Raw genomic sequence first — 25,573 nt, forward strand, 5'->3', positions numbered from 1 at the left:
CTTGTGTGCTCTCTCACACATTCTCTCTCAAAATCAAAAGAAAAAAAAAAACAACTTAAAAACAGGGAAGGGCAAGGGTCCAAGGATAGGGCCCTGAGGTTGTTAGTGTATACAGGTCAAGAAGATGACTGAGAAGAGACAGCCAGACAGACAGGAAGAAAATCAGAATATGGAAGCAGATCCATTTGACCCTGAACACTAGAGAACTTTCTTAGGCAAGAATCAGGAAGACTGAGAAGATTCGGCATGCTGTTGCTAACTCCAATGTGTAGAAAGGCCACGAACAAGGACGGGAGAGAGGCCTCTGTGAGTGGAGTGTGGCCCCCTGGCCAATTTACAGCAAGGATGTGGGGACCTCAGGTGTAGAGCCGCAAGGATCTAGGTTTACCAACATGGATGAGCTTTAGATTCTTCCCCAGAGCCTGTATTAAGGCTGAGGCCTTGATTTTAGTTCATTGAGACTGGCTGGTGTCTCTGACCTACAAAATTTATGACAAATACATGAAATCATAAATATCTGTGGCTCAGAACAGCTAAATCTGTAGTAATCGATGGTGACGACAGGAAACTGATACAGAAGAGGACAAAAAGCATTTAAAGAGGAACCAACTTCATCAAATGCTGACAAGAGTCCAGAAATCTGAGGACACAGGACTATCTTATGGATTTAACATGAAGTGCAGTCTTGGTGACATGGAGCAGGGGAAACTGGTACTGTGGTGGGTTGAAGAAAAAAGGGAGGATAAGGAAGTAGAGACAAAATAATTGAAAAACGCTCTATAGCAACTTAAAAAAATTTAAAAAAAAATTTTTTTTAACGCTTATTTATTTTTGAGACAGAGAGAGACAGAGCATGAACGGGGGAGGGTCAGAGAGAGGGAGACACAGAATCTGAAACAGGCTCCAGGCTCTGAGCTGTCAACACAGAGCCCGACGCGGGGCTCGAACTCACGGACCGTAAGATCATGACCTAAGCCGAAGTCGGCCGCTTAACCGACTGAGCCACCCAGGCGCCCCCCCCCCCAAATTTTTTTAATGCTTATTTTTGAGAGAGAGAGAGAGAAAAGAGTGCGAGTAGGGGAGGGGCAGAGAGAGGGAGACACAGACGCCAAAGCAGGCTCCAGGCTCTGAGCTGTCAGCACAGAGGCCCACACGGGGCTCAAACCCACAAATGGTGAGATCATGACCTGAGCAGAGCGAAGTCCAACACTTAACCAACTGGCCACCCAGGCACCCCAACAACTCTTTTTGAGAAGTCGAGAAGACTAGGCATGGGACCACCTGCAGCAGGAGTGAGATGTGGGACAAAGGTGGGGCTTGTTTAGGGCGGGTGATTTTAGGAAACATAGAAGCTGAAGAAATGATCCAATAGTCAAGGCATGATGGGTGCAGGAAAGAGGGGCCACCTCTCAAATCCTGGAGTGGGCAAGAGCTGCAGGCCCCAGGGAAAAAGCAGGAGGGGGTGACGTCAAGGGCCATTCGTGCTTTGCACCCCCCGCCCCCACCACCGGGGAGCAGGTATGGATTCTGTGGATTTAGTGACCGCGACGTGAAGGACAACGTTGCCTTATTCTCTGACGAACGAGGCAGTTTGACTTGAAAGGCCTGTCTGCGTCTACATTTCTCTAGCACGAAAAGGTCGAGGAAAATTGAAAAAGTGGAGGTAACCCACTTAGCAAGGCCGCACACTCCCGGCAGCAGGCTGTTTCTGGAACTCCGTCCTCCCCAGCCTGCTCCCGCCTCGTGTCCCACCACAAGCCCCACCCCCACCCCCACCAAGTCCCGAGCCACTGCCAGTCCCGACCACCCGCGTGGCCCATCTCCCGCGCCATCCCACGCGCGCCCCCGGCGCCCCGTCTTGCCACAGGCGTCCCCTTCACGCGCCTCCTCCTGATCCACTTCTCCCCGCCAAGGGGCTCCATCTCTCCCAGCGCGGCACCGCCCCATCTTCCATCATGCTCGCACACATCCGGCTCCGGGAGTCCCTGTCACGTGCCCATCAAGTTCCGCGCATGCCCTCCACCTGCCCGGTCACGCCCCACGCGTCACTTTCACGAGCCTGGTCCCGCCCCGCGTGTTCCCGCCACGTGCCCCATCAGGCGCCACACTGCCCCATCACGTGTCGCACGTCCCATCACGTGATCCACCACGCACCACCGGAGGCCCCAGGGCAGTTGGCAGCTGTTGGTGCGAAACGTTGAGCGCCTCCTCGCGGCCCCCGGACGGACGCCACTGGCGGGAGTGGGCGGCGGGGTATAAAGGGGGGTGGCTGGGCCACCGCCAGGTGGAGAACGAGGGGTTGAGGGCTCGTGCGCGTCGGCAGGCCACGTGGCGATGGGGGGCAGCGCGCGGAACCCGGGGGCCCTGCAAGGGGACAACGCTTCCGGCCAGGTGAGAGGCTGGGCTTTGGGGAGCCACGGGCAGGAGGTGCCGGAGTCGGGGTGCAAGCGGGGCGCTCTGAGGTTTTGTGTTTCTCCCCGCAAGTCTCCATACCAGAGGTTAAGTCGGAGGATGCGGGACATTTCCGGGGACCGGGGCGTGTTGAAGGATGTCATCCGAGAGGGTGCTGGAGAGCTGGTGACACCCGATGCTTCCGTGCTAGGTACCGTCATCTGCCACCCAGCAGGAGATGTGAAAGTACCGGTCATCAAGTGTTTTCTGCTTTATACCTAGAAAGGTGGGAGGGAAGGCTAGGTTTAAAACACACACAAAAGAAGGGTAGACCCCGCTCGCTTTATTACAATTCGGGCTTTTAAGGGAAAGCGAGGGAACCCATCTCCCCTTTGCATGAGGCCAGTGTAAACAAGGGACATTCTGAGGCCCTTGAACCTCACAACCAAGCTCTTGAATCTCACGGCCAAAGGGCAGGCATCTAAATGTTGACCAAAGATTTTCCTATCACTGTGGGTGGGAGGCGACTTGAGCACATCGAATTCCCTTTTTTTTTGTAACAGAGAATTGATATGGAGGGGTGCATGTTCTTGATTTTCCTTGTATTTTTTTTTTCCTGTCCTAGTGAAATATTCCGGATATCTGGAGCACATGGACAAGCCTTTTGATTCTAATTGCTTTAGGAAAACTCCTCGCTTGATGAAACTTGGAGAGGGTAAGTTGAGATTAGCAACTACAAAAGGAGGAATTGTTTGGGGAAACTGTTCAGAGCATGGAGTCCTTGAGTTGGTTTTTCTGAGACCGGGCTTTGCCACACCAATCATGGTCTTGTCCACATTTCCCCCTGACGCCTAGGTACTTGGGAGATGGTTTACCTGGCAAGGTTACCTTTGCATTCCAAGAACTATTGGGCTTGTTCATTTGTCAACTGGACACTTAATCAAGCAAGGGTTTAGTATCCATAATTCATGCTGGAAAGAGAAGAGATACTCAGATGATTAGAATACCTCCACTAACGTGGTGGAAGAGATTGATTGCATTCACAGAATTGGATGAGGTCCTGGGAGGTGTAAGTAGTGTTGCGGGAATGTTTAATGAAGCCACAACTGATTCCAGCTGGGAAGATCAGGGAAGGCTTCATGAAGGAGGGGGTATGTAAAATGAGCCCTGAAGTTTGAGTAAGATTTCAGTCAGGGTAGAAGCTGGGTGTGGGGTGAGGAAGCAGGAACTTCCTTGCAGGAAGAAGGAACACGAGCAGTGATGTAGAGGCCACGGAAGTCTTGGTTTGGCAACGGGGGGGGGGGGTGGCGGGGAAACAAAACTGAAAAGTGAGTTGGGACCACAGTGCAGAACACTCGGAGTCTGTTGTGGAAAGATCTGGACTTTAGGAAGAAAGAAATTGATAACCTTGGATTAGGATGCTGGGCGAGCTTCAGATTCTTTGTCCCTTCTTCCAGATATTACACTTTGGGGCATGGAGCTGGGCCTTCTGAGCATGCGGAGAGGAGAGCTGGCCAGGTTTCTGTTCAAACCAGCCTATGCCTATGGAACGCTGGGCTGCCCTCCCTTGATCCCCCCAAACACTACTGTCCTGTTCGAGATTGAGCTGCTTGACTTCCTGGACTCCGCTGAGTCAGACAAGTTTTGTGCCCTTTCAGCTGTAAGTTCTGGAGCACAGATATCCATACTAACAGATAGCATGCACTAGTGTGTTTGGTAATTCCCCTACCTCGATTGTGATAGTCTGCCCCACGTCCCACCACAAGGCTCCTGTGTGGCAGTGGTAGTGGCGGCAGAGGAGTCCCCCCGCTTCCTGGTACACCTCTGAGTATGGGCAGATGTTCTAGGCCAATGCTGGGCCTTGGGTTTGTTCTGGACCCGCAGTTTGAGGTGATTTTTTTTAGTCATCATTTGCCTCGTTTTCCCTGCAAGACCATGAACGTTGGCTTCTCAACATTAAGTTGGGTTTCTAACAAGTCAAGCATCGGTAGTGATCAGCTAGGGTGAAATATGGTTTCTTGGCCAACCCCGGATACTTGATAGTAGAAGAGAGTATTAACTAGATGGAATACCAGGACGTCAGGTGTAGATGGGGAAAGTCCCAGGCAAGTGGGAACACATGACCGCTGCCCTCATAACTCGGATGTTGTCTTTTCTTTGTGGCCTCTCACTTCAACCATCCCATGGGTGCCATATGCACTCTCAGTCCTGCTCTCCCACCCTGTATGTGTGTCCTTAGATGTCCACCCAGGTTTGTACCTGGATATGATGTCTCCCCAGCTAAGCTGTCATTGCCTCAAGGGAGGGCCCTTCCCTTTTTCTGACCTTCCCATAAAACCGGTTCTTGCAAATGCCTGGGGCCCACCTCTGGCGTACTGATTGAGAATCTTAGTGGAGGAAAGGGTGGATAGGGCCAGGACATCTGTGTTTAAAAAGAGACTTCGTGGGTGATTGACCTGTACCCAGGGCACAGCATTGTGGCCATGAAGGCCAGTAGGGCCCCGGGCAGACCAAAATCTCTTAAATGTTTGTTGGACAAATGGTGGTTGTGAGACCCGCTTTCTGTTTGGCAAGTTCCATCAGTTTCTGATTCCGTGAGACCGTGCTTCTTCAGGGAGCATCTCTAGAAGGACTGAGGGAGACCAGTGTGTGGCTCTGGTGTCTACGGTGGGAGTAGTAACAATAGCAACCCCCTTTGTCTTCTGCCGGGCATCACAGAGACGACCTCTGCAGGGGCACCAGGCCCAGTGCTTGGCACCCACACAGCAGTAAGCAGAAGTGCGTCATCTGAAGCAGAAACCCTAACATCTGTAAGAACACTTGCACTGTGGTGTCACGGCTTTCAGTTTCCTTGTTGGGTGTCCTTGTCCTTTTTCCTCAGGAGCAACAAGATCAGTTTCCGCTTCAGAAAGTCCTAAAAGTGGCAGCTACCGAACGGGAGTTTGGCAACTATCTTTTCCGCCAAAGTCGTTTCTATGATGCCAAAGTGAGGTATAAACGGGTAAGGATGCTTCACAAGCATAAATTTAGGGGCGCCTGCCTGGCTTAGTCATAAGGGCACACAACTCGTGATCATGGGGTCATGAGTTTGAGCCCCCAGTTGGGTGTAGAAATTACCAAAAATAATAAATTTTTAAGTTTAGACCCTGAAAATGGTCTCTTTTTTTTTTTTTCTTTGAGAGAGAGCATGGGGGCCTGGGGACGGGGGCAGAGAGAATCTTAAGCAGGCTCCGTGCTCAGTTAGACATAGAGCTCAGTCCCACAACCCTGGGATCATAACCTGAACCAAAACCAAGAGTCAGACATTCAACTGACAAAGCCACCCAGGCATCCCTGAAAATGTTTTCACAAAGTTATTGGGGTGCCTCGATGGTTCAGTCAGTTGAGTGTCCAGCTCTTGATTTTTATTTTGTGTTTATTTTTTTGGGCTCAGGTCATGATTTTCGCCTCAGTGTAGAGCCTGCTTGGGATAGTCTCTCCCCCGCCCTGCCCTGTCCCTCCTCCTCCCCCCTCCTCCCCAGCACATGCAAGCAAGCACCTCATTGCACATGTATGGCTCTCTTCCCATCTCTAAAAAAACAACCTAAAAACTTTTAAATGTTCCTGTTTGTTCTTATTTTTCATATGCAGTCTTTGAAAAAAAAATCTCATTAAAAAAATCCTCATGCCGGGAATAATGACTGAGAGAGGGGACATGGGATTTGAGGAGCCCAGTAATGTTCTGTGTTTGTGTCTGGATGTGGTTACGTGGGTGTGTTCAGATTGTGAAAGGTTGTTGAACTGTCCACTTGTTTTACCTGTGTGTGTACATTTGTGTGTATTTCAGTAAAAAGTCTTTAAAAGTTCTCATTCCAGGATTAGGTCCTACCAACTGATTTTTCCATCCCGCTTGCCATCTTCATTTCCTGTCTCTCTGACGGTGGAGCTTTCTCTAGCTCTCTGAGGTGACTCCATTCTCACCAGGCTTCTGATTGTGGTTTGGCTTCTTGCATAGGTTATGCTGACAGGAATTCACTGTTTGCTTTGTAACTCATTCAACAAATACTATAAGCATTTTCTGTGTGCCAAACTGTGCCCTAGGTTCTAGAGGCGAGTCTAGGGGTATTCTGATTTTCTCTCATTTGCGAAGGGAGCCTAAATCAGTCAGAATTTGTATTCAGCTGTAAGCAACAGAATCCTGAAAAACTTAAATCTTCAGATTTAATTTTTATTTAAATGAGAAGGGAGGCAGTCCAAGGGTGGTAGATCAGTTCCACAAAGCCATCTGGGATTCAGGTTCCTTTTGTCTTTCTGCTCCACTGCCCTTAACATCTCCTTGTCTTTTTCGCCCCGAGATGGTCCTTCAACCTGTAGCATCACATGGTCACCTGGGCAGGAAGGAGGGAGAGGAGAAGAGTGTGGTGTGTTCATGTTAAGAGCTCTCCAGAAGTACTCCCTTAACCCGGTGACTTTCGTTTTTATATCCTTGGCCAGACCCATATTCAGCGGACCCCATTGACTGTAGGAAGCTAGGAAATGTAGTTGGCGTACCACTGCTTTGGGTGACGTAGAGGCGCTGCTAGAGGGGGAGGGAGATCGATATTGGGTAGGTGGCTAAAGGTATCTGCCATGTTTGGTCTCTGCGTATTGCTTGAGAGAGAGACATGGAGACTGGAGAATGCGTGTGTGTGTGCGCTTTCGGAATGCTGATAGAATCAGGGTCCTAAACGTGGAGGGTATAGGCTTGGGTTCATAGTTGGCTCAAATCGTGGATACTATTAATGTTGTAAAGTTTTTTGAAACCGAGCTTGCTCACATGGGAAAGACCTTTCCAGTGAACAGACCAGTCCTTCCATTGTTAGTCCTGTTTCCCGGGTCTGGTCCCCTGAGGTGGTCCCTCTTTAAGCCTGTTTGCTGCTTTTTCTGGCATTGTGAATTGATACTCGACATGCTTTAGTTCCTGTTTTTAACATCTCTTGCTTCTAGTTCTGGAATGTGGATCTCTAATTCCCGCTAGGGCTTTCCCTCTGCTCTCTGGTGTTCTGGTTCAGTGTTCTTATCCTGGGCTGCCCTGTGGTTCTGTTTGTGGACTTCCTGTTGTTTTTCTCCACTTGCCCCCTTGTGCTGATAGAGCACATCCTTACATTTCTAAAAATATTCTTGTAGTTCACACTTAGCAGTTGGCATACGGAGTATAGAATTCTAGGAATTCTAGCATGCGGCCATCATCCCTCAGATTTTGAAGAATATTGTTTGACTCTAGCTTTACAATGGTTGTCAGGAAGTCTGGATAAAATTTAGGTTCCTGTACCTTTATATGTGGCTTTTTCTTTTTCTTCTCTGTAAGGATGTAAGGATCTTTCTTCCTCTAGCATCATTATAATTTTACAGTGGTGTTTGTGTTTTTTAAAATTTGTTGGTATTGAACCTCTGGTGCATCTTTCAGGAAACCTGTCCTGTGTTCTGGGAAACTTCCTTCATCTATTTCTTTGGTAATTTGCCCTTGTTTCTGTCTTCTCTTTTTTGGGACTCTTGGTTGTCAGTCCTCCTGGATTGAGCCTCAACTTTCCTTTTTTTCTGTCCTTGCCCATCTCGCTTTTGCCATCCCACTGTCTGGGAGCTGTCCTGGACTCTATTTGCCATCTCATCTGAGGAACGGTTCATTCATTTGTTTTTTTTTTTTTTTTTTTAACTTTCCCCAGCATTGTGTTCTTGTTTCACGCATACATCAGCTTTTCTTATGTTTTGAGTATTGGTTGTAATTTTCTTCTCTCTGCTTTTCAGATTAAAAAAAAAAAAAAAAACTCCATTCTTTTTCTGCCTGATTTTTTTTTTTCCTGCCCATTGGATATTGTCCATTTGTCTTAGGTTTGGTGGTAGGTCCCAGACTCCTATCATTAGGTCAGTGTTACTGTTTCTTACGTGAAAGGCTTGAGGTGAGTAAAGCAGGGCTGGTTGGTAGCTGTGCTCCGTAATGGTTTCCGATGCTGAGCACTCTTCCATCTCTCTGTGTTCCCATTTGTAGGGCAGAGCTCTGGGCCTTGTGGTTGAGAATGGTGGCCTCTAAATTCCAAGCACCGGAGGGAAGAGAGGGCTGAGAGTATGAACCTGTGACCCTCACACTGAGTGATGTTTTCCAGAACCTTGTCTTTTGGCTATAACCAGCAGCTGCAAGGAAAGCTAGCAAATTCCTATATTCCGATTGCACGTGTGCCCAGCCAAAAATCCTGCTACTTTGGGAGAGGGGAGGACAGCCACTGGGAGACAGGAGGCCGTCTCTTCCATAGAGGCTTTCCTCAAATGTCTTGCAATCTTCGGCTGCCCATTAGGATGGGAAAGAGGCATCGGAAGTGCTTGGTAGAGCACATCGCAGTGTGCTCACTTGGCCTCCCACGTGTCTCTGTTCACTTGTTTCCGCAGGAGCCACTCTGTTCTCCATCGCCTGCCTGTGTGAATGCCTGGCTACCAGCGTGCTGGGAGCCGCCGGGAGCCGAACAGGGGACCAGGACAGAGGGCCTCTCCGGCTGTTACTGAAACGGTCCTCTAATACCCCTGTTACCAGTTTACCTCCCTCCTGCCCTCTGCTGTCCCTGAATCGAGAACTCTTTTGGTTCTATTCCATTTCTCCAGAAGATAGACTCCATGATCCTGGAGGTGGTGGGGAGGAGTGGCCATCTGGATGCATAGGGACAGGGACTGAGTGGCAATGTTCAACGTGTCCTGTTTATTCAGCTCCACTTCTACAGTAGCTCTGATGGCTCGTTCTGTCAGTTCCTGGGGCTCTGAGCTGCAGACCAGCCCCTTCTTTATTGGTGCTCCCTTCTGCTGGGTTGGTCAGACTCTGCCATCTGTTCTGACATGTTGGGCTTGTTACCAGTTCTCTTGTTCTTTGTTCTTTGTTCTTGTTGGATTGTGCCTTTCTGTTCTACAGGGCAGGAGAGACTAAAAGGTGAGTGTGAAGTCTGTCTTGCTCAGCCACAGGTTTTGCTACCTGCTCATGATAGAAATGTTCTCCGTCTTCAGAGCGGGAAATTGGTGTTGATTGAGTGCCATTGTTCCCAGCCTTTTGCTCAGCTTCATGTGGGACGTGCCATCTAGGCAGGGTCCTTAGCTTCACATAATGGTAACATAGGTAGGGAGATCAAAGGTACTCCCAGTGACCAAGAAATCCCTGTAGTATCTAGTACTATAGCCTTTCAGAGGAGGAAAATCTTTGTGGGCTAGCCCATCTGGTAGTGGTTTCTTGGAAGCAATGGCACGGTAGCTGAGTCTAGAAGGATGAAATGGCAGAGAAAGAGGCAGAAGATAATTCTGGGCAGGAGAAAAGGGTGAGCAAAGGTGTAGAAGTGAGAAGAGCCTGTTCAAGGGCCAGTTGGTGGTCACTTAGTCTACAGCACAGGTTACATTTGGAGAATACCAGGAAAATAGAGTTCAGGTAACCAGATTCAAGAAGACCTTAAAATGTGTACGGATGGGTCTGGACTTGATGAAGAAGAAGGAAGGGGAGAGTGAGGTTATAAAAGTGATATTTAGGGAGGACGTGAACGTTGGTAGCACGCAGATAGTGCGTAGGAGCTCGTGAGAGCCAATTGTAAAATGGCTCAGGAAGTTTTACGAGCTGGTTAATGTTACTTTGGCAGCTTGAGATCGGCCAGGGTTAAACTGTTTACACCACAGGAATGGGCACACCCTGCAAGGCACCCCTTCCCCAAGAGCTGATTGTTAAACATTTACCAGCACACCACCATATGCAGGACACGTTGAAGGGACAGACTTTTGTTAGTGAATTTTCCATTCCACGTGAGGCACTGCTTCAGGCGTGTTGCAGCTAAGCCTGTCACGGGGATCCCGGAATGTGTTTCAGAAGGTGGGAGTTGTGCAGATAAAAGTTTTGGAAATATTTTCAAAACCGAGTAACTAGACCTGATGATGATGTTTTATGAGTGACAAAGGAAACCAAAGAATAGACTTGCTTGAAGCTTTCTCATTTCAGAAAAATGTTTAAACAGGAATAACTGGCAAAGAGATGTATTAACTTCAGTTTCACTCAAAGGTGGCCTGTAGAAGATGGTTTCTAGGTGGCAGATTGTCCCATGATTCCGTTTAGGAATGGGGCCAGAGTTTAGGGGACAGATCCAGGTCGGTGATAGGAGACCTGAAGCAATTCAGAAGGTGCGAGGGCAATGGACAGAAACTTCTGTGACAAATGCCTGGGGCTTGGAGATGAAAGGGGAGGCAAAAGAAGGCTGGTGGCTCTGTGCCTCCGGCACCATCTTGTCTGATGTGTTTTCCAGTTTGGCTGTCGTCTTCCAAATGGGGTCCTGCCTGTGAGTCACACTGACACTGCTCAGGCTTTGTCTTCATCGCTTTTCTTCCTTTGCTATTGTTAGAATTCACATACCATGAAGCTTACACTTTTAAAATGCAGTTTAGTGGTTTGTCGTGTATTCATAAGGTTGTGCATCTATCAACACGACATAATTCCAGGTCGTTTCATCACCTTGAAAAGAAGCCTTGTACCTGTTGGCAGTTCTTCTCCTATCCCTCAACACCCCTTCATCGCTCCTATTTTGCTTTGTTTCTATGAATTTGCCTATTCCTAGACATTGTACATAAATAGAATCCCCAAATGTGTGGTGCTCTGTGTCTAGCTTCTTTCACTTAGGTGAACTTTGAAAATATATTGCTATGTTGTAATGTGTATTAATACTCTGTTCTTTCTTTAAAAATTTTGTCTCAATTTTGATAAAAATGTGCAAACCTAATATTCATCATTTTGATTATGTTCAGGTATGCAATCCAGTGGTATTAAGTACATTCAGTATTGTGAAACTGTCATTACCACTGCCCATTTCTGGAACTTTTCATTATCCCAAACATTGTTTAGCTATTAAACAGTAACTCCCCATTCCCCCCCTCCTCCAGCCCCAGTAATCTTTATTTCTACTTCATGCTTCTCTGAATTTGTCTCTCATGGGTACTCATATAAGTGGAATCCTACAATATTTGTCCTTTTGTGATTGGCTTCTTTCACTTGGCATAGTATTTTCAAGGTTCATCCATGTTGTAGCATATACCAAATTTCATTCGTTTTAAGGTTGAACGATATATTGTGTGGATTTAACTGGGTTTTGTTCATTCATCGGTTGGTGGACACTTGGGCTGTTGTTTCCTCTTTTTGGCTACTGTGAATAATGTTGCTTTTACACTGGCGTACAAGTTCTTGTGTAGACTGAAGTTTTCATTTTTCTTGGGTTTGTGCCTAGGAGTGCAAGTGCTGGCTCATGTAGTAACTCCCTTGGTTAACTTTTTGAAATACTGCCAAACTATTTTCCATAGTGGCTGCAACATTTCACATTCCCACCAACAATACAAGGGTTCCAGTTACTCTGCGTCCTCACCAATGCTTGTTTTCCATCTTTCAAATTATAGGCATCCTAGTGGGTGTGGAGTGGTATCTCATGATTTTTTTTTTGCAACGTTTATTTATTTTTGGGACAGAGAGAGACAGAGCACGAACGGGGGAGGGGCAGAGAGAGAGGGAGACACAGAATCGGAAACAGGCTCCAGGCTCCGAGCCGTCAGCCCAGAGCCTGACGCGGGGCTCGAACTCACGGACCGCGAGATCGTGACCTGGCTGAAGTCGGACGCCCAACCGACTGCGCCACCCAGGCGCCCCTAGTATCTCATGATTTTGACTGCACTTCCTGATAACTAAAAAGATGTTGCCCATCTTTTTATGTGTTTATTGGCTATTTGTAGGTCATATTTGGAGAAATGTCTGTTCATATTCTTTGTCCATTTTTTTTTTTAACGTTTGTTTATTTTTGAGAGACAGAGACAGAGTGTGAGCAGGGAAGGGGGCAGGAGAGAGGGAGATACAGAATCCAAAGCAGGCTCCAGACTCTGAGCTGTTGGTTCAGAGCCTGACACGGGGCTTGAACTCCCAAACCATGAGATCATGACCTGAGCTGAAGTCAGACGCTTAACCAACTGAGCCACCCAGGCGCCCCTTCTTTGCCCATTTTTAATTGGATTTTCTTCTTATACTTATAAAAGTTATTTATATTGTCTGGATAGTAGGTTCTTCTTAAATATGATTTACAGATATTTTCTCCGATTCTGTGAGTTGTCATTTCACATTCTTTTTCTTTTCAGGAATGTACAAGTGTCTTTTCATTCAAAAATACAAAATCGTCTATAGGCATACACAGTGACATCAGTAAGCCACTGTGTTATTAGTTTAAACCAGTAAATGATGGTTATAGTGACTTTTTTCAGTCATTTTCTTTGTTTTCTTGATAATATCCTTTGAAACACAAAAGTTTTTAAACTTGAAGTCCAGCTTATCTTTTTTATGTGTGTGATTTGTGCTTTGCATGTCATGTCTAAGAAACCATTATCCAAAGTCCAAAGAAAGATTTATATCTGTTTTCTTCTAAGAGTCTTACAGTTTAACTCCTCCATTTAGGTCTATCATCCATTTTGTTAGCATTTGTATATGTGTGAAGTGGAAATCCAACCTCACTCTTTTGCATATTGACAACCAGTTGTCCCAGCACCATTTGTTGAAAAGACTACTCTTTCCTCGTTGAATGGTGCTGGTACCCTTGTTGAAAATCCATTGACTCTACACAAGTGTAGGTTTGTTTCTGGACTCTCAATCTACATTCTCCATTCTATTCTCTTAATCTGTGTGTGTCCAAACCACTCTGGCTTGCTTACTGTAGCTTTGTAATAAGCTTTGAAATTGAAAGTGTGAGTCTTCCATTTTTATTCTTGTTTTAAGTATTGTTTTGGCTACTTGACATCCCTTGAATTCCCATGCAAACTTTCAGATCAGCTTGACCATTTCTGCAAAGATTGTTGAAATTTTGGTAGCAGTTGCTTTGAATTTATGTATCAACCTTGGGAGTATTGCCTTCCTATTAAGTCTTATGATCCATGGACAGGGAATGTATTTCCATTTAGGCCTTTAGTTTTTTCTTTAAAAAAAAATTTTTTTGGGGGCGCCTGGGTGGCTCAGTCGGTTAAGCGTCCGACTTCGGCTCAGGTCACGATCTCGTGGTCCGCGAGTTCGAGCCCCGCGTCGGGCTCTGGGCTGATGGCTCAGAGTCTGGAGCTTGCTTCCGACTCTGTGTCTCCCTCTCTCTCTATCCCTCCCCCGTTCATGCTGTGTCTCTCTCTGTCTCAAAAATAAATAAACATTAAAAAAAATTAAAAAAAATTTTTTTTAACGTTTATTTTTTTAATTTTATTTAAAAAAATTTTTTTTTCAACATTTTTTTTTTAATTTTTTTTTTTCAACGTTTATTTATTTTTGGGACAGAGAGAGACAGAGCATGAACGGGGGAGGGGCAGAGAGAGAGGGAGACACAGAATCTGAAACAGGCTCCAGGCTCTGAGCCATCAGCCCAGAGCCCGACGCGGGGCTCGAACCCACGGACCGTGAGATCGTGACCTGGCTGAAGTCGGACGCTTAACCAAATGAGCCACCCAGGCGCCCCACGTTTACTTATTTTTGAGACAGAGAGAGAGAGACAAAGCATGAACAGGGGAGGGTCAGAGAGAAGGAGACCCAGAATCTGAAGCAGGCTCCAGGCTCTGAGCTGTCAGCACAGAGCCTGACGCGGGACTCGAACTCACGGACCGCGAGATCATGACCTGAGCCGAAGTCGGCCGCTTAACTGACTGAGCCACCCAGGCGCCCCAGGACTTTAGTTTTTTCAACAGTGTTTTGTAGTTTCCAATATACAGTTCTTGCATTTTAAATTTATCGTGACTTCATTTTGATGCTATTGTAAATGGAGTTGTCGTCCTCATTTTTGGATTGTTTATTGTTGGAGTATAGACTTACAGCTAACTCTCCTGTGTTGATCTTGAACTCATTTTTTTTTTTTTTTTTTTTAGCTCTAATACATTTTTTTTCTGGATTCTTAGGGCTTTTATTTTATTTTTATTTTTTTTTGGGACAGAGAGAGACAGAGCATGAACGGGGGAGGGGCAGAGAGAGGGAGACACAGAATCGGAAACAGGCTCCAGGCTCTGAGTCATCAGCCCAGAGCCCGACGCGGGGCTCGAACTCACGGACCATGAGATCGTGACCTGGCTGAAGTCGGACGCTTAACCGACTGCGCCACCCAGGCGCCCCTCTTAGGGCTTTTAATAGCAAGATTACCTACCTCCTCTTGACTACCTATTTTCCTTGTCCACAGGCCTTGCTGCTGCTTCACCGGCGATCAGCACCCCCTGAAGAGCAGCACCTGGTGGAAGCAGCCAAGCTTCTTGTCCTCCTTAACCTGTCCTTTACATACCTGAAGCTGGAGCGGCCCGCCACGGCCCTGCGTTATGGAGAACAGGCTCTGATCATTGACCGGAAGAATGCCAAGGCCCTCTTCCGGTGCGGACAGGTGTGTTGGAGGGCAGGGACTGGGGAACAAATGCCCAAGGAAAGGTAGTGGTGATGTTCAACTTGGGCCCTACAAAAACACTGTCTTTCCTAACCAAGTGTGTTTTTAAAACTCCATCCTTTGACAGGCCTGTCTTATCATGACTGAGTATCAGAAGGCTCGAGATTTTCTAGTCCGAGCCCAGAAGGAACAGCCCTTCAATCATGACATCAATAACGAGCTGAAGAAACTGGCCAGGTGAGACCTCTGTTTGCGAGAGTGCGAACCAAAGAGAGAGAGATGAGCCTTGGGGCTGCAGTTCATGTCTGTCCACCTGGCAAAGGACTATTTGGCAATGTTGTGTGGAGCGTGTTACAAGGCAGTGCCCCCTAGAGCTGGCTTTAAGAAGTGCTAAACCAACAGCTCCCACTGAGGAGCCTGGGACAAACTTCAAAACTGCAAATCCGGATCCTATCCCATCTCCCTATTCCCCACCCCTTACCCCCAAAGTAAGCACTCTATAACAGGCGGGCCAGTGTAATTTTTTGAAAAGGTCTTGTTCTTCAGATACTTTCCCCTACTTGCCACAACTGTAAACCACTGTTCTTAACAGAATGCAGAAATGTGTCTTGTAGATCCTGGTTTGATCTGCAGTGGATCTTTCAGGTCTAATTCATACCCAGAGGGTGACTTTTTGTTATCCAAGTAATACCAGTACCAGTCTTTCAGTAGTGTAGCTTTTTGTGATTACAGAAGTTACTTTCAAAGTTTTCTACTTTGACTATATCAGCATATAAATAAGAGTTGTCCATAATAATCTGTCCAGTTTCTTAGGTATTATTTTTTTGTTCTTCTCTACTGGTAAGATTCTCTACTCCTGTTGACATTAAACATTTAATCTGGATTGCTAGTTGAAGCCCCTTGATGTTAAAAAAAAAAAAAAAAATCCTGTGTGCACCCCTTACACTTGAATCCATTTGTTGTATTTCAGGCCTTTTAAGACTGTCCAGAAATCTCTTTTCTGATTGTTTTTAAACTGAAATATTTATTACGTAATTAGACTAAGTTCTACACCCAACATGGGACTTGAACTTACAACCCGGAGATCAGGAGTCACATGTTCTACTGACTGAGCCAGCCAGGCACCCCTCTTCTCTGGTTTTTAAAAGTATCCTGTCCCACCTAGGTGCCAAAAATAATAAGTGTATCCTTTGAAGATACTTACAAGTCCGATGTAGAAATTTCGGAATCTGACCATTATTTAGCAAAGAAATCTCAAGATAAATCAGAGGTCACCGAGTATGAGGCCATTTGGGAAGACTCAGCCTGGCAGCCCTTTCAGTGGCTCCAGCCTTTAAGGTTGTCATCTTCTCAGATTGTGGGCTTCAGGTTGTCCATGTGCTTCTTAAACAGCCCTTCCCTGGGAGCCTCTCCTGGTTCCCCTACATGTCCGGCTTCCATCGCCTCCAGATTCAGTTCAGGGTTTGCTGAATTTTCAATGTTTCTGGACCTGAGTGGAGTATTCTAGCCACCAGATGTCACCTCCTACAAAGACAGATTTTCTCTAATGTGTATTTTTGTCTCCAGCTATTACAGGGACTACACAGATAAAGAGAAAGAAATGTGTCACCGAATGTTCGCTGCTTATGATAATGGCTCTACAGTAGGAGAAAATTGAAGGTAATCAAAGGGCTGAAGCATGCAAGGCTTCAGAATTTTGTCCAGTATATGGAAGGATGGTTGTTCTCCTCAGCCCACTAGTGAATAGTGGCTGTCTACAAGTGAGTATAGATGGGAGGGGTAGAAAGTTCCTGTGGGAAGCTAATGGCACAGTGACTGTGTAGAGTGCACATACCATAGGCCTTCTCATGAAGATGATCATGGTAAAGATTGGAAAGTTCCAGAGCTGGAGATTCAATTTATAGGTGGAGGCGGTCTTAAGCCTTAAAATTAAAAACTTTTTCCATGTTTATGTTAACCTTTCCCTCCCAGTAGCTCGGAACATGAAACTGTTGAGTATAGTCATTAATGTGATGGTTTATCTGGGCTTTGCAATGAAGAGTAATGCCTTTCTTAATCTGTTTTTTCCTGGAAGCCTCCAGCATCACTTTATGTCTAACACATTGTTAAGACAAAATCCAGATGTTGGGCAGTAGGGATGAGCTGTGACTCTTAAGTTCTGCTTACTGTCAGTTGGAGAGATTTGAAGGTGTTGGAACCACCAGGGATCACAACCTAACTTTCCTGCTGCAGCAGATGCCTTGTGATTTAGCAGGCACAGGGTTAAGGTTCCCCTGTGAGTTCATGAGATAATTCTCTAGTCTGGTTTACTATTACTTAAGAAAATTAATGGAAACAAAATCACCTGCCTTAAACACCTGCTTTGCTGGGTAGATAACTCAGCTCTCTTGAGAGAAGTTAAACAAGGAGCAACAAGAAAACAGCTGCCGAATGGGCTCATGGTAATAAATCTCTCCTTTGTTGCTACCTACATCTCTCTACAAAAGAGATTGGAGAGAAGAAGGCAGTGAAAAGGCCTATTCATCCCAGACATTTTCGCAAGTGATCTAAAAGCTGTTGTTCTCTGCCCTGTCAAAAACAACCAGTCGGTATCAGAAGTAAATGTTGCCTTTATCACAAGCTCTGACCCAGTGACCCTGGCCTTTGGGTCTTTCGGGGACATTGAAGTATTAGTGGGTTTTCTGAACTGAGACGTGAGCCAGAATACTTCTCCTGTTTGGCTACTGTTAATGTCCAGCAGGAAGAGAGGTTTGCTGGCTTTTTGCCAGACGTTTTGGACTGTCGTGTCATCTGGCATGTCGTACCATTTAGTGGAGACCCAGTTCTCCCAGGGTCTGTCCTGGAAACAGATCTTGGAAAATCCAGCAGGGCAGCTCCTCATCGTTGTCTCTAACCCCCCCAGCTTTCTCTGTCTCGAAGGTGTTTTGGACCTGATGAGTTTTTAGATGGTTTCCCAGATATTCCTAAGTTTTGGGTGTTTTGTCAAATTAGGAATGACTGTGTTTGAGTCTAAAATGGCCATTATTGGGGCGCCTGGGTGGCTCAGTCGGTTAAGCGTCCGACTTCAGCTCAGGTCACGATCTCGCGGTCCATGAGTTCGAGCCCCGCGTCGGGCTCTGGGCTGATGGCTCAGAGCCTGGAGCCTGTTTCCGATTCTGTGTCTCCCTCTCTGCCCCTCCCCCGTTCATGCTCTGTCTCTCTCTGTCTCAAAAATAAATAAACGTTAAAAAAAATAAAAAATAAAAAATAAAATGGCCATTATTGGGAGGCCTGGGTGGCTCAGTCAGTTAGGCATCGGACTTCAGCTCAGGTCACGATGTCACAGTTCGTGGGTTCGAGCCCCGTGTAGGGCTCTGTGCTGACAGCTCAGGACCTAGAGCCTGCAAAATGTCTATTCCTGTCTTACTGCCACTACTGTTGAGATTGTGACATATTTTGGCTTTTGGGTCTTCAGTGTTTTAGCACTTAACAAGTTTTAAGATTCTCTCGACAACCTAGTTTTGACACAATTGGTTCTTGTTTTCCAAGATGTTAAATACTAGTGATCTGTCTGCATCTTGTCTTATAAGATGTTGGTCCTCCTGGTGGAATGAGTGTTCTCTTAATTACAGTCTCGAAGTTTCCGCTTATAACAGACTACATTTTTGGAGATCAGAGACCATGTGTTTTCTGTCTTTGTATTTTCTAGTGTCTGGAAGCTTGCCCAGCACATAATTGGCACTCAGTAAATGTTGGTCGGATCAAGTGTAAAATAGCCGAAATGCTAAACCAGCCTTTTTGAAACCATATCCTCCAAGCTGGCTCTTGTGTTGGCTGTCAGGACCCTCATTATTGCCAGTGACAGAAACCTGTCTTCAACGAGCATCAGCTAAAAAAGAGATTTGCTGAAGGGATTTGGGGCACTCACAGAATCGGAGTTGAACAGCCAGTACTTGAGCAGGTGGAACCTGCGGTTCTGAAGGCCTCAACAGCTTTGTCTCCTCTGCTTCATGCTCTCCTACTGTAGAGTGCCCAAGTGTCCTTTCGCAGCCTTTCTATTTGAGAGCGGGCTCTTCCCTACCCCCACACCTTCCTCTTCTTCCTGTACCAGCCAGGGCTCCAGCTTGAAAACTCCTGAAGCAGGACTCTGGCCTGTTACCGTGTGTTGAGTCCCACGAGTGGCTCCCTTCTCAGCGCTGCATAGTAGGGCGGGGGAGCAATGACTGAAGCAAGAAAGCCACTTGTCTCAGAACACAAAGGGGAGGAAGGGGAGGGGCAGATTCGAGGGAAGATGCCCATCAAGGGTATTTAGCTGTTGCAGCTCTCACTGTTCCGCGGAGTGTGACTTCTGTCTCACTCTAGCGGAGGCAGCGGGTTGAACGAGGCATCTCTGTGCGGCTGCCGCTCTGCTGGCATCTCCACGGTGCAAAGGAGTAGACACGGCATTGCCATTGTGGCACCCTTTTTCCTCTGGGTGGATCTCCAGAGGGTATGTCGACCACACACGTACTTCTGGATGGGCATATTCTTGGGGTGATCTAAGAGGTCAAGATGGAAGTCAACCTTTCGACTCCTGCACTTTGGAAGGCCTGAAGGTTTATAGCAAACCCCGAGCTGGTGTATGATAAGCTGTTTTGAAGCTGCAAACAAACCTGTGGTTTGCAGTGCAGTGGATGCAGTGTTCCTGCACGTGTACTTAACGGTGTTCAGACTTTGACAACTAGACGTTTCCTAGCTACCTACTTGGTGGAGACCTCCCATAGCTCCCTCCCGAGTACTAGTGGTTTCACCGGGGCCACCAGAGGGCTTTCATAACAGGTGCCGACCTAGTTGGAAACACTTGGGGTAGTGTTCTAACCTTTTTCCTAGTTCTGTTTCTGTGCCTTGTGTCGCTCTCTTCAGTTAGAGCTTGAGTGTGTCCTTCTTGTCCTGACACGCTAGCAGCATCTGAGACCGTTGCCGTACTTCTATCGTGTCTGGAAAAGAGATGTAAAGTGAGCACCGTAGCTATTTTCAGCTGTTTAAATGGTTGACCTAAAATAGGTGAATTCAGGGTTGCCTGGGTGGCTCAGTGGTGTGTTCAATTCCTTATTTCGGCCCAGGTCATGATCGCAGGGTCACGGGATCGGACCCAGCGTAAGATTCCACACAGAGCACCCCCCAGATTCCCTCCCTCCCTCTATCTCTGCCCCTCCCCCCTCCCTTGTGCTCTGTCTCTCTCAAAATAAATATTGTTTAAAAAATAGGTGAATTTAGGGACAGTATCACCTATGCTCCCTTTGTGTGATAAGAATATTACTAACTGAAAACCCAATGTAGTGTGTGTGTGTGTTTTGTTTTTAAGAGCTTTTGTTTTCCCTACAATTTATAAATGCCTTTGTTTTTGTTTGTTGAACTGTTTGCCTTTATCCTTACCTCTTTAAAACTCTGGTACCACGGGTGCCTGGTCAGTTAACTTAGTTAAGTGTCTGACTCTTGATTTTTGGCTCATGTCGTGATCTCATGGTTTGTGAGTTCGAGCCTCTCATTGGGCTGTGTGCTGAGAGCTCAGAGCCTGCTTGGGATTCTCTCTTTGACCCTCCCCCACTTGTGCATGTGTTCTCTCTCAAAAAATAAACTTTAAAAATCCTACATATTAAAACTCTGTGATACCATTTAGTCTGGGACTTCCCTTTCTTCTCAGGGACCTCCTTCTTAGAAATCTCCCATTTTGTGTACCAATCCGTTGAGACTGTTCCATAGGCCTGATGCATAACTGCCATTCTGAGATTTTTTTTTTTTTAACGTTTATTTATTTTTGAGACAGAGAGAGACAGAGCATGAACAGGGGAGGGGCAGAGAGAGAGGGAGACACAGAATCTGAAACAGGCTCCAGGCTCTGAGCAGTCAGCACAGAGCCCGACACGGGGCTCGAACTCACGGACCGTGAGATCGTGACCCGAGCTGAAGTCGGACGCTTAACCGACTGAGCCACCCAGGCGCCCCTGAGATTTCTTTTATCTGCTGGGCTGAATCCACTATTTACTGGCTCTCTTTTCTTGGTTTACTTCCTTGTGTGGATATTCTCAAATAACATCCAAAAATTGGATGTATAATCGATAAATTTTTCCACTCCTTCTGTGTCCAGTTCACACTTGATCACACACTTTATAGCTTGGTATAGATTTTAGAATGAAAAGAATCCCCTCCCTAGTTAGAACCTATCCCCCATTTCAAAGCTCCCTTCCTCATTAGAAACGAGCCCCCTATTAGGACTTGCCTCCCACAGTAACTATCCCCACCCTCAGACCCCACTTACAAGATCTCCACTCTAAGACTGTGCATCCCTCCCGACTTTGCCCTCACAGCTTTCCCCTCAGGCACCTCCACCCCCAGTGCCACTCCTGTCAGTAGTCCTGCCCCTTCTCCAAGCTCCTCCTCCTCAACTCCAGATGCTGGTAAAAATGTATCTCTTTATTTTTTTTTTTTAATTTTTTTTTTCAACGTTTTTATTTATTTTTGGGACAGAGAGAGACAGAGCATGAACGGGGGAGGGGCAGAGAGAGAGGGAGACACAGAATCGGAAACAGGCTCCAGGCTCTGAGCCATCAGCCCAGAGCCTGACGCGGGGCTCGAACTCACGGACTGCGAGATCGTGACCTGGCTGAAGTCGGATGCTTAACCGACTGCGCCACCCAGGCGCCCCTGTATCTCTTTATTTTTAACTCCTCTAAAATTTCAGTGTGTGTCCAGGTGCCCCCAGATGCTCAAGTCCTTCACATAGGTACCTTAATTCTAGAGGTTCATGTTCTTGAGGGCTAAGAAATTCTTCTATATTTCCTTAATGACATTTCCCCCCTTCTTTTTCCCTCTCCTCTTGTTCTAGGACTCCTGTTGGTTGGATGTTAGACCTTCTGCAGGGATCCTCTATATCCTTTATGTTTCTTTACATTTTTTAAAATATTTATTTTTGAGAGAGAGTACAAGCAGGGGAGGGGCAGAGAGAGAGAGAGACACGGAGACACAGAATCTGAAGCAGGCTCCACACCCTGAGCTATGAGCACAGAACCCAATGAGAGACCATGGAACTCCCAAACCATGAGGTCATGACCTAAGCCCAAGTCGGACGTTTAACTGACTGAGCCAGCCATAAACCTTTACATTTCTGTAAAAGTGTCTCTCTTAACTCCCTCACTGCCCTGCCTCCTGCCAGGAAACATACCTCATTTCCACCCTTCTCCTGTTGGCTTTTTTTCATTTCAGCAAATATTTGAAACCACGAGATCTTTTCAGATTTCCGTCTTTTATAGTTTCCCTCTCTCTCCACCTTTGTATTATGAAATATCTCAAACTTAGACAAGTAGAATAATAGGATTTCCCCCATGTATTCAGCATTCAGGTTTAATAGTATCAACATAGAACCAGTGTTTCCATCTGTGACCCCACCCATTTCTTCCCCACCCCTAGCACTGTCGGGGTAATTTGAAGTGGATCCTAATAATACTGTCATTTCATCCACAAGGATTTCCCATTTCCTTATGTACCTCTAAAAGATAAGGACCATTCTTGCACATTTTCTTTTGTTCTCTGAAATGTTTATTTTTCTGCTTACTTGCTTTCATCTTTCTCTTTTCCATGTTTCATGTTGCAGACTTTCCATAGTTGTTTTTTGGTTGCCTGTTCACACTTTAGAACGTAGCAATAGAAAAATTGATCAGGAGTTCTGTTAGGGGAGCCTGGCTAGCTCAGTCAGCTAAGTGTCAGACTCATGTTTTCAGCTCAGGTCATGATCTCATGGTTTGTGAGTTTGAGCCCCGCGTCGGGCTCTGTGCTGATGCACGGAGCCTGCTTGGGATTTTCTCTCTCCTTCTCTCTCTGCCCCTCCTCCACTCATGTTGTCTCTCTCTCTCTCAAGATAAATAAATAAACTTAAAATAAAAAACTTCTGTATACCCGGACAGGATATCCACTCACTCTTAAGGCTGAGCAGGTGAGAACCAATCAAAATGCTTTGAGATCCTTAAATACCAGAAGGAAGGGGATTTGCACTGGGCCCCAGCTCTTAACAATAGTTTCCCCCCAAATTTTTTCCTCAGGTGGATTTTTCTGGCTGAAACAGTGGACACAAGTGCTACATTATCTTAACTGTACATCTCCAATTTCTAGTGAAGTTGAGCGGCTTTTTGTGTTTTTAATTGGCTCTCTCTACTGTTAAAGCAACTTGCCTCTTGATCTCCTTTGCCTGCTCTCGTTTTGGGTCTTTATATTTGTAAAAACCCTTTTTTATGTGAAGGATGTTAATTAAATGTTATGTAACTTGAAATATTCTCCCAGCTGTTTTGCCTATTGATATAGTTACACATGTCACTGTTTCTGTACGGTTTTTGGAATTCACGTTATGCTTCTGTCTGACCTTCGGGAGTAAGGCCGAGCTCCGTAATGAGCTAGCAGGAGTGCCCCAAGTGAAGGGTTTTCAACAGTTCTTCCTGGAGTCCGAGCACTATTGTTGGTCTGTTCTCAAACCCATTCATCTTTCCGACATTCCTGAGGGAGAAATGATTGTTTCCACTTTACAGATTGGGAAAGGCATGAAGCTCAAAGAATTAGACCCTTTCCCTGTGGAGGTCTTTGTGCTTATAAATAAACAACTCTGACCATTTTCATTGGATTTGAAATCTAAACCCCAGATGATATCTGAAGCTTTAAATATATTCAGCAGCTCTCTTCAGTTGGAGTGTTACCACCAGGTGCCCATGGATTTTTCTCCCTCACTTAGATGTTTAAGAATTTCTTCCTTTTTTTCCTGCTTTCCATACTTAAGCTGAAGCCTTTGAGCTGTAGAATTAAGAGGATTGAGCCATGTTGTGTGGCCAGCCTCAGGGAAAGAGTATCTTAACAGACTTAAAAAAGAAAAAAAAAGAAGAATGTTTCCTGGGAAGCCAGAGCAGCTCCCATGAGGCTCAGGTGGAAATAAAGGCCATGCTGCAGAGAATACATTCCTGTTCACTGAAATTCTGAGATTTCGTCTGCTTCAGAGAGTTGGCCTGAAGTGAGCACTAAAGCAGCAGGCCCCACAGAGCTTGGTGCCACCACAGAAGCTAGAGATGTCCTCTGGGGTCAGGGGTTCCCTCGTTCCAAAATAGCCTTCCTGTGTCCGGCCGGGCTAGTCCGTTGCCAGGAAACCCTAGGAGCAAATCATCTTTTCCCCATATCCAGTATGTGACTGGATCTAGATGGGGAATCTCTTTGATCCCCCTCTTCCCAAAGAGATTAAGAAGAAACTCACAAATCGACGCTTGAGTCTATAAGGATGTTTCATGCCTCCAGTTAGACTCGTCTGAGTCCTGAACAAATAACTCATTTAAAGGTATTTTTGTAATTTTATATATTATTATTCTGACTTTATTCCTCTGAGTCTCCACTTTTTTTTTTCCCTCTGAATCTCCAACTTTTTTTTTTTCTCTCCTCAAAATGTAGTTGTATTTTCCCCAGGGTAACTGGGCCAGGCAGGCGCTCCCTTGTTGTCAGATGAGGGCCCCGTCGGTTTTTCAGGCAAACTGTTAGACACAGTCCCTTGATCTTTTGAATATCTGTGAAATGCCTTTTCTCCCAGCTCAGGAGGTATCACTGAAGTCATCCCTTTGTTGTGTGACTATAAATAACTCCACTCAGGTTGGCACCTTTTCATTCTACCCCTGCCTGGGAAAGCATTTCCCCTGGCAGAGTTTCTTTGGCCCCTTCACTCCTCTTCACATCCTCTCTTGGCACCTGTGATGGGCCTGAAACCTGCTTCCTCCTAAGGTTTACTTCAGTCCATTCTGTGCTCTCTGTGCATGAGGTATCAGTGAGGGCTACTTAATTAAATTGCAGGAGATCACTAGGTTCCTTTTTCTAATTTTCAAAATCTACGATTGTGGAAGTGCCCTTTACCATTCACTACAGGGTTGATAAATGGGAAATTGGGCTTCTCCGTCTTCACTCCCTTGCTGTGACTGTAGCAAAGTCCTCGAACCCCTCTGGGCTTCGATCGCATCATGTGTAGGATGGAGTGATCGGATCTGTAGGGTCACTGTATATTTCCTGAGGTTCTGTCAGATGTTGGCTTAGTCCGTTTTAATTTCTTGGGTTCCTAACCCGGTTCATAAACCCTGCCTCCAGGCATATGTAATCCCAGACACCGATCTAGGTGAACAAGGGTACAGGCGCACATAATGAACGGAGAGAGGCTAAGCAATAAGGAATGAACATCAAGTGTCTTAGTGTCTTGGGACACCTGAGGGAGAAGACAGTCTTAGCTGGTTTTCCTGGCTGCCCTCCTCAGGGTTTTGCAGAGAAGCTAGAAACATGGGGGTGAAGCCGAGAGGAACTGGGATGAGCCCCAAAGTTTCAAGAATCCAGTGAACGGTTTTCAAATCTAATAGACAAAGGGAGGGAGCTATGAGCAAAAATCACCTCTAGCACAGAGGACACAGTCTGCCCTGTTGTGACCACACCCACAACGGTCATTTTCACACTCGAAACCAGAAAGGCTGTGAGAGACAGATGCAGGCATTTTATCTACAATTCTTGTTGGCATCCTGATCTATCATAGGGCTTGTTTGTGGTTTTCTTTTTTGGGGCAGCGGGTAGGTGAGTTTATTGTGATATCCATGAGGATACAGCAAATTCCTCTGTACTCCTATTGCCACTAGAACAAATGGCCCGTAGAGGCTGCTTGCATTCCTTGGCTAGTGGCCCCTTTCTTCATCTTCAAAGCCGTCAACATAGCATCTTCAGTCTCCCCCTGCCATGAATCTCTCTCTCTCTATCCTTCCCTCCTCTCTTCTTCTGTCCTG

The 25,573-nt window shown here is 46.2% G+C and overlaps 1 protein-coding gene across 1 annotated transcript in view; it reads left to right on the forward strand.

Moving 5' to 3' along the window:
- The first annotated feature begins 2,319 nt into the window (after positions 1-2,319).
- FKBP6 (FKBP prolyl isomerase family member 6 (inactive)) overlaps positions 2,320-25,573 on the forward strand; it is a 29,921-nt gene continuing 6,667 nt past the window's right edge. The window contains exons 1-8 of the mRNA XM_047089476.1: positions 2,320-2,391; positions 2,485-2,602; positions 3,017-3,106; positions 3,849-4,051; positions 5,273-5,392; positions 14,586-14,780; positions 14,908-15,017; positions 16,347-16,439. Coding sequence (XP_046945432.1) covers positions 2,335-2,391; positions 2,485-2,602; positions 3,017-3,106; positions 3,849-4,051; positions 5,273-5,392; positions 14,586-14,780; positions 14,908-15,017; positions 16,347-16,437 — 984 coding nt within the window. The 5' untranslated portion in view covers positions 2,320-2,334 and the 3' untranslated portion in view covers positions 16,438-16,439. The remainder of the gene's footprint in view (positions 2,392-2,484; positions 2,603-3,016; positions 3,107-3,848; positions 4,052-5,272; positions 5,393-14,585; positions 14,781-14,907; positions 15,018-16,346; positions 16,440-25,573) is intronic.

The sequence above is a fragment of the Lynx rufus genome, unplaced genomic scaffold, assembly GCF_022079265.1.
Source record: "Lynx rufus isolate CCGP_SWC_20201006 ecotype Redwood Valley unplaced genomic scaffold, mLynRuf1.p SCAF_27, whole genome shotgun sequence".
NCBI lineage: Eukaryota > Metazoa > Chordata > Mammalia > Carnivora > Felidae > Lynx > Lynx rufus.